Genomic DNA, 13,005 nt, shown 5'->3' with positions numbered 1-13,005 from the left:
AAGATTCCTTTAACCAAGTTAAATCAAATGGCTCCATCAGGATAAAAGACACACATTTTAAAGAAAAAGAATTAAAGGATTAAAGATACATGTAAATATTTAATTTGCTCACAGCTTAAAGAAAGACTACGGACATGTAGTGGACTTCTTATGCTTCGTCTTCCTCTTCTTGTTATGTATCTGTACCTATTTGATTTTGAAGACAATAATCAATCTTGTGCTTGTCCTTATATACTACCAGTAATTGTCTTAGAACACCACCCTTTTTTCAGATATTGAAATTGACATAGTTAAAGTCCCAGTGTGCTCTGAAATCACTGTAAAGTGCAGAACAACTAACAAAAGGAATCATGGAATCTTTTTGTTTTGGTTAAATTTGTTTAGCTAATTTCAATCTAAATTTTGGACTCATTCAGCAGCCGAACAAGCTCATGGTGTTCTTCCTACAACTGAAATCAAATATTGTTTAGAAAGTTCGTCTCAACCCTGCTGTAGAAGTTCCCTCAAATGTGTTCCCCTTTCAGGTTGATTTGCTTTCACCTTGTGCCCAATTCATGTCAAAGTGCCTCCATGGGGTTTAAGTCTGGAGACTGTGCTGGTCCTCAATCACTTGAAACCACCGTCTGGGTCTTTTCCTCTAAGGTAGTTCTGACATAACCTGGAGTCTGTGGCTGCACAGGCAGAGGGTTTGAAGGTTTACTTCCATTGCTGCATAAAAGCTGTTAAAGTTAACCAATTTCCCTGAAAAAGGCCTCTGATCTATTTTTTTCACCTCAGACAGTTTACTACTTTACCATTTAAGGTTGTTCACTGGACTTGAACTGCTGAAACCTCAGTAAAATTTGAAAAACTGGGGGTACTTTAAAACTTTGACCAAAAGTGCATATAGGCTGATTGTTTGACATGGTATGTTTATCATTGTTTATTATGATCCTTTTTTTCTATGTATTTTTGAAATCATATCCCAACTTTTACAACTCTGCAAGAGCATTATAAACCCAAAGTTTATGTTGAGGGTGAAGGTTAGTATTGGCAGTTGTAGCAATAGCCAATAGCCAATAGCCAATAGCATTGCCTTTGTCTTTGTGGCCTCTGTGCAGTTGCAATACATTTATGCTCAAATCAGATAAAAGCAGTGAAAAGAAGTAACATGTAGGCCTAATTACATTATGATCGAATAAACACGTCCTAATACTATTGGTAAAGAGTGCAAAATGCATGAGCTCACACCTCTCTAATAATCAGCAGGTAGCCTACTGAATAATTCAATACAATAAATACAATTACTATTTATAGACACCAGTCTATGTGCAGTAATTGTATTGTCACATGTCAAAAATCTGAAACCACATTTTCCAGAGTGTGGCGGTGTGAAATTATCAGTCTGTATAAATACAGACGCACCAGTTGAATGGACACGGATGCCGTTGCATCCTGCTACAGTCACATTCACTCGATACAGTGCCACAAACTGCCACTAAGCAGCAAAAGGTGAGAGCTCATTGTCTTTTCTTTCCTTTTTCTGCATGTACCTGCTGCTGGTGAGAGTGTGCTTTCATGGCCAGAATCAGCCTGTCCAGCCATTTCTGTCAGCTCTACCGATCTAAACTCAGCAGCCCGGCTCTGCTCAGCACCTTGGTCACACTGGGCAACAGTCTGTCTTTGAAGTCCCACAGTCGGGTGTCCACGCGGAGCTGCTCCACCGGTCGTTGTATCGGTGTTCTGAGTGGGCTGTGAATGATCCGACAGACGTCCATCGGAACCTTGAACTTTTCTCCAAATAACTTCAGCACTTCATGAACTGAGGTCTGCTCCACCGCCCTGTGTGTACAGACACATTCACACACAGTCAACCACACATTCACAAGGGATCATATGAATATCATATTTAATACTTTTAAACAGTTTCTCTCAGGATATATTCATCCACATTATTGTGGGTGAGCTTTGAGGAAAAGTAGAACATCACAGTCTGAGAAGTCCTCCTACCTTGGCCTAACTATCATCTTGTGGGGGTGGTATACTTTTCTGTTAACCTCCTCCTTGTGGATGCGCTCCAGAATATTAACGCCTGGCACCCCTCTCCATAGAGGCAGGGTAAGATTTTTACTTTTCTCAAAGGGGGGAAAGATGTGGTTCTCTATGAAGAACACCCCAGCCTGCAGAACATGGATTCAGGTTTGACAGGTGCAGCATGGGAGTTCGAAAGAAATTAGAATATAAATAAATACTAAATACAAGAAATAATGTTATGTTATTCTTAAATAAATACCCCACATTTGGGTGCTGTTGTTGCAGCATGCTCATCACAGACATCAGATCGTTGTGCTGGTATGGCATTATAATCTCATCGATGTCGTTCAACAGGACGTAGCGTGACCGCTCCATGTATCTGTAAATGCACTCATTAAGCGTGGTCAGCTGGCCGAAGTAGTGCAGGTCCCCTCCGTGCTCTGAGAAGAGCCAGCCATGAGATGGCTTCAGATACTTGTGGATGGGCCAGGGCACCATCTCCACGAAGCCCTCCTGGCTGTAGCTCTGCAACAGGCGCTCGAGGTCGGGGCCACAGCTGGTGTTGTAGATCACCACTCTGTCCACACCCAGCAACCTGGAGCAAGGTGGGGCAAAGGTTAAAATGAATTGAATTTTGTTACATTCATTTTGACTCTTTTGTCCAAAGCAGCAAACAATAAGCGCATTCAAACCACACATGAGGAAGAGCTGTTTCCTTTAGAGCAACTATCTAATAGCATGTTCCACATGCTGTACAAGTGCTTAGAGGTATTTTGTTGTTTTGTTTGTTTTTAATAAGCAAGATATAAGTACGTGCTAGCTAAGAGTTGTTGCGATGTAGTCTCAATACACTAGAATGTCCATCAAGTTTTGGACGCACAAAGGTGTAGTACAGGCTCTTATCCCCCTCTTCCACAGATGTCTGCCACCTCAATACAAATATACTTATGACAAAAAGGAAAGATTTGAATACTCCAATGGTGTTACCCTGCCTCCACACACACACACACACACGGACAAAAACTCTCTCCAGGAGAGACCGACAGTACCTTTTGAAGCTCACAGGTGTTGGAATAAATATTTGACATTTTGTAAAAAAAACGAAACAAAAAGGAAAACCATCATATTTCTTTCTGAACGTTAGATGAGAAGACTCTTGTGTACTGTGGTGTTAAGGTGGCTTATGTACTGGAGAAGTTTAACTGTTTCAGTTTTTACACACATGTTTTATATGGGTAAAATAAGCAAGATATAACATGTTAAGTAGTGCGTCATACAGATGCTTTTAGGAGAAACTGTTTCCTTTGTGTCCATACTATGTCTATATTTGCTGACCTGGGTCTAGTGTACATAGGCTCACCGCAGCACGCTGTCATGAGATGTCAAAACAAGTCTTTGTATAGCAAAGATTTGCTCACACTATGATGACACATGATGACACCATCCAACCAATCTTACAATATTTTATTTTGGTGGTCATCCAGCTCATTTTTAACACAGTGGTTTGTGGTGTGGTCGCTGTGCTGACCTGTACATCTCCAGGGTCTGTGCAAACTGAAGCACATTGTTGTAGTCATCAAACAGGTTGGAGATGCAGACTGTGAAGTTAAACTGCAACTTCTCCTCCTCCTTCTCTTTGGTCTTTTTATTTCTTATGGGGAGCCATTTCTGGTTAGGCTCAGTCGCACCCTCTGGCTGCGTCAGAAGGGTAACATGTGTAGCGTTGCAGTTTTCAGGAATCTGACACATGACATCTGTAGTGACGAAGGGAAAACCAAAGTTGTCCGAGTGTGGTAAAATGGTTGCTGGAGTTGTTGCGCTTGATATGTAGCCTGCACAGCAGAAAAGACAGTGAAGGGGTTGGATGGAGTCTCTCCTAAATATGCTGATGATGCGTATATCCAACCCTTTCACTCTCTGGTCCATGTAGGCTGACACCTGTAAGTGCTTGGTGTTGTTGAGGGGGGTGATGGTCTCCTTAGAGACCTGAGAGGGGCAAGTTTTTCGAGGCCCACGCGGGGTTGGGATCGACTTGTATGTCCTGGGTTCCCTCGGAGTGTAGATCCAGATGCAAATCCAAATTGAGGTAATAATGAAGAGGAGGCATAATTTCCCTCTAATTGTTTTTGGCTTTTCCATCCAGCCACAGTTGAGACAGATTCACAACCTGAGGCAGAATTAGAAACGACAGTTAGAGACATTCAATATTTTAGGGACAGAGGAAATACGCTGATGGCTAAAGCTGCACTGTGTTGCTTCTGCAATATCATTAAACTCAAATTTTATTTCAGTCAGCCAACTGATGTTGAAGAGATTATTATGTAAATGTAAAACATGTACAAACTTAGGAAGCAATTTCAGGCTAGTTCCAACATTAACTTAAACTTCCAACTTAACGGGCACTTCCAACTTAAAAAGTGGGAGGCACATATACAAACTGTTGTAATTCCTACACCGTTCACCTGATTTGGATGTAAATACCTTCAAATTAAAGCTGAAATTCTGCAGTTAAAGCACATCTTGTTCGTTTCATTTCAAATCCATTGTGGTGGTGTTTAGAGCCAAAAAGATGAGAATTGTGTTGATGTCCCAATATTTATGGACCTGACTGTACATGAAAGTGAACTGTCCCCTTTTTTTCCTTAGATAAAAACATTGGATATTTTAATGATATATAATAATAATAATAATAATAATAATAATAAAGAAATTAATGAAAAGGGATTACATTCATTATGCAGTTCATTTTTAAATATTTATTGAAATAAAAATGATTTTTGTGTGTGCATGTGTGTACGAAAGATCAAACAAAGTCCCACCTGAAGTCACTGCGCTTCTTGATGAGTGTAAACATGCAGGTTCACTGATGCTGTCTTCTCTTTGACCATGTTCCTGCTCTTCTTGGTCTGCACCTTCTCATGGCTTTGCTTCTGTGCCACCGAGGATTAATATCAGTGCAGGTTCTGAAAAACAATGTCGAACAAAATAAATATTTGTCTTGAAACGTCTCTCACAAAACATTTTTTGAGTTCTTGATAAATGGGATGAAAATGTGGACACCGCAAGGAACGTTTTGTCACAGTTTCTAAATGGAGAAGAAACTCTCAGACCCTCTATAATCTGCACAAACAACAAAACAGTGAACTTAGAGGGTGGTTCTAGGAATGTCTGAATAAAGTCTTGTATGACTCTTTCTGCCAGCTGGGAAACAAAGCATTAAGTTAGACTTACCACCTCACTACACTACTTCAGTTAAATTATCTTTCAGCAAAAACAACAGTGTTGTTTAATGGTATTGTAAACTGAGACAAAATACTGACATGTTAATTTTAGCTAAAAAAAAAAACTGCATGAAGCTTTTCAATGACTAAGAACTGTCCTAAATGGCAGAAAATTCAACTGGAGAAAGTCTCACGCTGATGTTTTAACTTCCTTGACAGGGATGATGTTCTGACATTCACTAACATCCTGACACTTTGAGCAAGAGTGAAAATGGTGACATACCTTACTCAATCGAGGTTGCCTTATCAATGCAACTCTGGACGTCTGTGACAAAAGGCTGAGCAGGTTGTGGTGAGGCTGTGTCTTTGTGGTGACAGAGACTGGTCGGTGAATGTGCTCCATGGGTGAAATCCAGAAAAATAAATGCAAGCTGCAGAAACAGCCCAGACTCTTTTGCAAGATCTTGTTTTGTTGGTTAATTGTTAAATCTTAGCACCACCTTTTTTTTGTTCCACCTTCCAAAGATGCTCAGCTGTTTAAAGTGAAGTTTACAATAAATTACTGGCATTCTTTTTCTCCCAGATTGCATTGCAGTTCACAGTATGGCACTGTACGACACTGATACAGCAGAATACTTCAGATTTCACTGTACATTTACATCAAAGGTTTACAGTGTATTGACAAGCGTTCTGGAAATTTTCATTTCAGAAATCTGGAAACTTTAATGCTATAACCTACCGCAGACTGAAGTGAATCTTTTCTCTCTGGGCAGTCGGGGACTGAGGCACACGAACAGTGGAGGAAGAAGTTAGATTGAGCAGCCTCACTCTTGATCCGTGTGATGCCTGCGCCTCTCAGCTGATGGATTCTCAGGGCGTTGCCTTTCTGCAGGGCGGAGCGAAGCAGGACGCACAGTGCATGACTGAAACGGGAGAAACAGCTCTCATATCAGGACATCACAGTAGCTTAGACTTTGCTAAGGTAAAGGCCACTGACTGTGTGCGACTGTCTGCAGCCAATGGTGGAAGGATAACTCAGATCATATACTTCAGCAAGAGTGGGAGCACCAGGCCTATAATATACAAGAAAAAAAATCTCCACTACAAGTAAAAATGAATTCAAGTAATAGTACTCCTAGTATCATACACTCAAGTATCAAAAGTAAAATGATTAATAGTGATCGTCTTCTGAATTATTTTTATTGTTATTCTCACGGATGCCTGAATTTAAGCATCTTATTTTCGAGGTGGAGCAACGTACATACACATACAGCACTCTTTATTCTACAACATAATCACCTTATTCTCATGTTATTCTCATATAGCCAACTATAGCTGTCAGATAAATGTAATGGAGAACTACTAAAGCAGCGTGAAATGGTCATACTCAAGTACCACACAGTTGTACTTACCAGTAAGTCCACTAATTAAGTAACAGTATGGTTATCCTCTTCTCACCATTAAAAAAAAAAACAAACAAAAAAAAACAACTAATATTTTCATCTAAATATATATATATATATATATATATATATATATATATTTGTATTATTTCAGTATACTCCTTACATATGCAACATGGCGAGCAGCAAAGAGTACTATCCCTAATAAAAAAAAACTAGCTAACTCCTATGGACTTGGGTACTGCAAGAAATTCTTTTTTTCATAATTGACTATTTAAAGCCAAACACTACAATCCTGAAAAAGAAGAAAGTATCGGAGGGCAGTCACAGATGGACCACTGGGAATATCCTACCTATCTGTAAATGGAAACATGAAAAAAAAAATTATGCATAAGGGTTTTTAGGACCCTTAAAGCCATTTCATTAGCATCTGTACAAGTTATTGAAGTGAACTGCAGTGTGAAAGCAGCTTTTTAAAAGTGTATAGCAGATTCTTCATCCCTTTGGGGCACTTAAATACCATTTTGCCCTTTTCAGAACCGGTAGACCAATGGTCTCAGCTGCTTAAGAAAAAAAAAAAGTTTTGCATATATCAAGACAAAGACGTACGACAATGAACCTCTGAAACATTTCTCGTTTTACTATATTTAAAGTAATTCCAGAAAACAAGTGAGAACATACGTATGTCACTAGTACTTAGGTCAATGAAAATAACATGCATAACAAACAATCTTCATAACAAAGGCTCTCTCGCAGTAGACATACAGGTTTATTTTGTTATAGCAATATCAAAAACTTCACCCAATTTATTGGGATAGATACAATGAGCAGCAGCCAGTCATAGATCCCTGAGGGCATTGGCACTGGTGGTGGTAGTGCTGGTGGAGTGAAGCAGCAATGACTGCAATGACAGCAGAGAGAAAAACAGGTACTTTCAGCCAAGATGGCAACTTGGTGGAATAAAAGCCAACAAACTGGATCCAGTGAATGCTCTATACCCATGTTTCAGGCTCGGTTAGGTTGTACTTTGGCACAGCTTTACTTTAAGGCTAAATGGTAATGTCAGCATGCTAACATTAAAACAATGACAATGCTAAGATGCTTATGCCAAGAAGGCATTTCCACTATGTTCATCATTTAGTTAGAGTTTTGACATGCTACCATATACAGCACTAAAAGTACACATGATTAATAAAGAGTTAGACCTGCTAGTAGTGCTGCAGAAAGTCATAGGATAAATAATCAGAACTGATCCAGTACAGAACCTGAATATTTGTGGTGAGATTCACGGTAATCTATACAGTTGTCAAGATATTTCACTGTGACACACTAATGTCCACCTTGTGGTGGCACTAGATGAAGAGTGAGGGGATCAAAGTCAGGCTTCCTTCCTCTGAACTGCCATCCATAGAACCATGCTTCTAACATGTCTAAAGATGTAGATATAGTTGATAAGTATTTACATGCAATTATAAATATTTTCATCCCCGTTTGTTCCCTCTGCCCCTCTTAGTGCAGCAGCCCCGCTCTCTTCAGCACTTTGTTCACATTTGGGATCAGCTGGTCTTTGAAGTCCCACAGTCGGGTGTCCACATGAATCTTCTCCACTGGCTGAACAGAAGGTGTGCTCAGTGGACAGTGAATAATATGACACAGCTCGGGTGGAATCTTGAACTCCTCTCCAAACTTCTTAAGCACTAAATGCACTGAAGTCTGCTCTACCATCCTGTGAAGCACAGACATTCACAGATCATCATCTGAATGCTGCTAGGGATACCTACTGTGCCAGAGATTTAAAACACCATAATCAAGTCTGTTTACCTTGGCTGAATGATCAACTTGTATGGGTGGTACTCTGCCGTTCTGTCAGGCTCCCACTTATAGATGTGCTCCAGAATATTAAAGCCTGGCACCCCTCTCCATCGAGGCATTGGACCCCTTTTACTTTCTTCAAAGGGTGTCTTGGGATAGATATGGTTTTCTACGAGAAACACCCCAGCCTGCAGAACGTGAAAGTTTAACAGATACAGTACAAGGTGGAAAGACAGAACATACCGTGAACACCAAATATGATCATTAAGTATGCCTATCAATATAATATATTGAGTGTCTTTCTCAGATACACCCTACTTTTGGATGCTGCTGTTGGACAATGTCCATGAGAGGTTTTAGGCTGTTGTGTTGGTATGGCATTATAATTTCATCAATGTCATGCAGCAGGACGTAGCGTGACCGGTCCATGGATCTGTAAATGCATTCATTGAGCGTGGCTAACTGGCCGAAGTAGTGCATGTCCCCTCCATACTTTGAGAAGAGCCAACCACGAGATGGATTCAGATACTTGTTGATGGGCCAGGGCACCATCTCCACGAAGCCCTCCTGGCTGTAGCTCTGCAACAGGCGGTCGAGGTCAGGGCCACAGCTAGTGTTGTAGATCACCACTCTGTCCACACCCAGCAACCTGGAGCAAGGTGAAGCATGAAAGTACAATGATCACAAAGTGTATTAATTGCGTTGGTTGGGGGGTGGGGTACGTGCCAGACTATTTTTTGGTCCTGAGCAGCAACTTCCCTAAATCTCATCACCATAATGTTGCCAGGCAGACTTCAGGTAATTAAGCTAAACTAACTTAAGTGGGTGTTGACAGTAGCTCAGTATCATCCAACTCTGTTCAAGTGTCAAATTTCTCTTCAAGGGATCACCAACGTTATTATAATTCATCCTGAGGGAAATATGAATGTTTGTACCAGAATTTATGTAAATCCATCCCAAAAATTGTCAAGCCACTCCATGGTGGTGCTAAAGGAAAAGTCTGAGGGAATCACCAAAGTAATATTAATTCTCTGGGGGACCACGAATATCTCAGTGCAAAGTTTAATTACAATCCATCCAACAATCCCTCAGTCTGGGCCAAAGTGGCGGACTGGGCGACCAACACCAACACCTGTACAGTGTAGCATATTCTACAAGCCCTGTTGTGAATAGTACCTTATTGAACCTAGTGATGCCAGGGTTAATTTAGCTCACTTGAGGCCATGCTTTGGGGTGGTGTTGGTGTTATTATGTCTACCCTCTGTATTCTTTGTGTTGTGTCAAGTGCTGACCTGTACATCTCCAGGGTCTGTGCATACTGAAGTGCATTGTTGAATTCAAACAAGTTGGCGATGCAGACTGTAAAGTCAAACTGCAACTTTTCCTCCTCTATCCCATTGGTCTTCTGGTTTCTTATGGGGAGCCAGATCTGCTCAGACACCTTTACACTATCTGGCTGAGTCACAAGACTGACATGTGTAGCTCTGCAGTTTTGAGGAATCTGACACATGACATCTGTAGTGGCGAAGGGAAAACCAAAGTTGTCAGAGTGTTCTTCGATATTTGCTTGAGTTGTGGTATTTGATAACCGGCCTGCACAGCAGAAAACACAGTGGAGGGGCTGAATGGAGTCTCTTCTGAATATGCTAATGATGCGTATATCAAAATCTTTCACCCTCTGATCCATGAAGGCTGACACCAGCAAGTGTTTGGTATTGTTGAGTGGGGTGATCATCTGGTCAGAGACCCGTAGAGGGCAAGAGTTTGGAAGCCGTCGCCGGTTTCGGATTGGGCTTGGGATGGTCCTGTATGTCCTGGGGAATCTCACAACCACAACTGTGAAGATGACGATGACAATGGCGAGGAAGAAAAACTTTCCTCTGAGTATCTTCCACTTGTCCATTCAGCCAAAGATTGAAGAATCCTGTGGCAGATGTTACAGAGTCACCATTATAAATTGACATTTGACAAACTAAGCTTAAAAAGACACGTTTGAATCCATGAAGTCAAGCTCTATATATTAAGACCATTGCTTTTCCTCATTGTATCGGGTCCCATTGACAACAATTTTAAATTTTCTTGAGTTTGCTCGTAACACTCAGATTTCTATTCCTATTTTGTCTGGTTACAAATCTGAGTATCACTATTGCTTTGACAGATGATGATTTCAGACTTGCAAACTCAAGTGGGATGTAAAAGGTCACAATTCTGAACCTCGACCCTTGTAGGGTTGTCTGGTTGTCCAGTAATGTTTTGTAATTTTAACATAAAAAAAATCTTGTGCATTGAGATTAAAATGAAATGGAAAAGATATGTTGTTTGGTTCTTAATTATGCCTACTGTGGGTTTCTTGCAAATGGTTAAAGAATAAACCCCTGCCAACCACTCCATCCAACTGAGCAGACACAGACCGAGTAATTCCGCTCCACTGTATCTTCAAGTGCATTATTTTAACCATGCCCTCGTCTTACTGTGAAATTTCAGTCACCACTATATCGCTAAGCTGTCCAGAGCACAGAAACAGTCAAGAAATAGGGAGGGCATTCATAATTTATAATGCCCCCCACAATATGTAGGTACAGCACTAAACCAAATGTGCAGATTCACATTCACTGACACCAAGTCAACACACCGGAGCAACCGAGAGGAGCTGCTGCTGCTGCATGTGGAGGAAAGTCAGAGCTGACTTTCCTTTTAGCCGGAACTGAGTCAGTAATGAATGGAACTACTGTATATTACACGGATTCCACAGTTAGACCATGTCCAATATCATAACATCTAAATGTTTATATATATATATAAAATAAAATAAAAAAAAATTAACTTTTGCAGTTTAAGGATCGTTGATCTCAGCATCAGTGATGACTTCTCGTAAAAACAATCATTTTACTACGTAGCAAATAAATGTGTATTTTATTTCATTTTCTCATTTGCCAGAGTGGGGATATTTTAGTTATGATTGGATTAGTTTAAATGTCACTCATTGCTTGATCTCGGTCAACGTGATGAAACTGAATTTAACCAGGTGAGAGATACATTTGTACCAGTCCATCTGGGAAACAAAGCATTAGGTTGGAGATATTTGTTCAAGAGTAAGCAAACCACACTATGAGGGGAGGCAAAGCTACCACAAATAAAGACAGAACCACCAAAATTAACATAGAAAAACGCAAAAAAAAAAAAAAAAAAAAAAATTAATAAAAAATATTATTCGAGTAACTGAATTGAGAATTGGACGCCACCGCTGGTGTGGGGTTTTCCACGGGATAAAAACACAAGCCTTGCGTGTTTTCACACACGCTACAAGGCCCCTAAAAACCAATCGCTCGCATCCCATGAAAAATGAATACAGGCGAACTTCAAAACCTTCACGCAAAATTAGACTTTGGAACAAGCTAATGTTACTTAAACGGCGACATTGCAAGTAATAACAACCTAAAATAAAGAGGCTTACTTCAATTTGCATTAAACATGTGGACAAACAGCAGGCCACGGTCTCGCATCAACTGCAGGTGTGTCTGCGTGATTTGGCCCAGGCGGAGAGAGAGGACCACTCTGGGGCATGAGGGGCCCCTATAGAGCAAGACAGCCAATCAGAATGGAGTATTACGGTCGTGTCCAGATGAAGCTGGCTGCTGGGCGCACTTCAGCTTACCGTGGTGGAAGAGGTAGCTTAAGTGACAGGGAAAGTACCACTACCACAATGAAAAAAAATAGTCCAATGAGAGCGCTGCACCCTCAATCTCACTCCAAAGAGAAACCACTGATTTAATCTTTAACAATGTGCTTCACTGTTGAGATGTATATTTTGCAAGATTATCATATCTTTTGCATATATTTTGCAAAATAACCGGCAACCACTGCTGCCTCATAAATTAAGTGCAGTAAAAGTTTCCCCTCTCAGCTGTAGTGGAATAAAAGTATACATCTGCAGAAATTAAAAAAATGGAAATATAGAAAATTGAAAAATGCAGTAGTGCATACTTACTTTCCATCCGTTACTACTAACAATAATGATGGTAAAAATCCATGTTTGACCACCTGAAACACAAAAAACAACTATATAATATCAACAGCAAACACAATGGGAAACATATAGTGTGTGCTCTTTGGGGACAGCTCATGAACGCACCCAGTGTCATTTTGTTGTAAAGCAGACATTTAATTTCCTGTATTACACAATATGCCACTGACATTTAAGGCAAAACAAATATTCACACAAACAGCTATCATGCTTTTTGTAGCAGAGCGCCTCTTATAACACTACTAATGCACTACCATTATGTAGTGCAGATTAATCATGTGTTGTTTCTTTTATAGTACAGTGCATGAGCGGTGCATCAATTTTAACCACTTTCTCTTCTCTGTGTGATTTGTAATTGTTATTCTAATCTTAACATGTTGTCCCATGTACTGTTTATGTACATGGTCACAATCGGTACTGGTGGTTATGGTATCAGCAGTAGTAGTAGGTAGTAGGTAGTAGGTAATAGCGGTAATCTTACTTCAAGTCTTCAAGTCAAACTTTTTCAGAGAGTACATGTTGTTTTCTACCA

At 40.3% G+C, this 13,005-nt stretch overlaps 2 protein-coding genes across 3 annotated transcripts; both read right to left on the bottom strand.

Annotated features, from left to right (window-relative positions):
• Nucleotides 1-1,102: 1,102 nt before the first annotated feature.
• LOC139633217 (uncharacterized) lies at nucleotides 1,103-6,394 on the bottom strand. Of its 2 annotated transcripts, XM_071498752.1 has the most exons (7): nucleotides 5,974-6,394; nucleotides 5,518-5,767; nucleotides 4,833-4,976; nucleotides 3,542-4,180; nucleotides 2,278-2,608; nucleotides 1,990-2,159; nucleotides 1,103-1,821 (listed from the first exon to the last, which is right to left on the bottom strand). In XM_071498752.1, the coding sequence occupies exons 4-7, from the start codon at nucleotides 4,150-4,152 to the stop codon at nucleotides 1,596-1,598; spliced, it is 1,338 nt and encodes a 445-aa protein (XP_071354853.1). In that variant the 5' UTR covers nucleotides 4,153-4,180; nucleotides 4,833-4,976; nucleotides 5,518-5,767; nucleotides 5,974-6,394; the 3' UTR covers nucleotides 1,103-1,595. The 2 variants fall into 2 exon arrangements, with proteins under 2 accessions (XP_071354853.1, XP_071354854.1); XM_071498753.1 differs by lacking the exon at nucleotides 5,974-6,394 and having other exon boundaries at nucleotides 5,518-5,891.
• A 995-nt stretch (nucleotides 6,395-7,389) lies between these two features.
• On the bottom strand, nucleotides 7,390-12,061 carry LOC139633216 (beta-1,4-galactosyltransferase galt-1-like). The gene is made up of 6 exons (XM_071498750.1): nucleotides 11,904-12,061; nucleotides 9,742-10,373; nucleotides 8,768-9,098; nucleotides 8,459-8,637; nucleotides 8,101-8,363; nucleotides 7,390-7,538 (listed from the first exon to the last, which is right to left on the bottom strand). The coding sequence occupies exons 2-5, from the start codon at nucleotides 10,350-10,352 to the stop codon at nucleotides 8,147-8,149; spliced, it is 1,338 nt and encodes a 445-aa protein (XP_071354851.1). The 5' UTR covers nucleotides 10,353-10,373; nucleotides 11,904-12,061; the 3' UTR covers nucleotides 7,390-7,538; nucleotides 8,101-8,146.
• Nucleotides 12,062-13,005: the final 944 nt, after the last annotated feature.

Source organism: Trachinotus anak, unplaced genomic scaffold (assembly GCF_046630095.1).
Source record: "Trachinotus anak isolate AG129_WGS33_773 ecotype Australia unplaced genomic scaffold, CSIRO_AGI_Tana_v1 ptg000015l, whole genome shotgun sequence".
In the NCBI taxonomy this organism is placed as follows: Eukaryota; Metazoa; Chordata; class Actinopteri; order Carangiformes; family Carangidae; genus Trachinotus; species Trachinotus anak.
The sequence above is the reverse complement of the archived record's forward strand: the minus strand, read 5'-3'. Positions and strand labels throughout refer to the sequence as shown.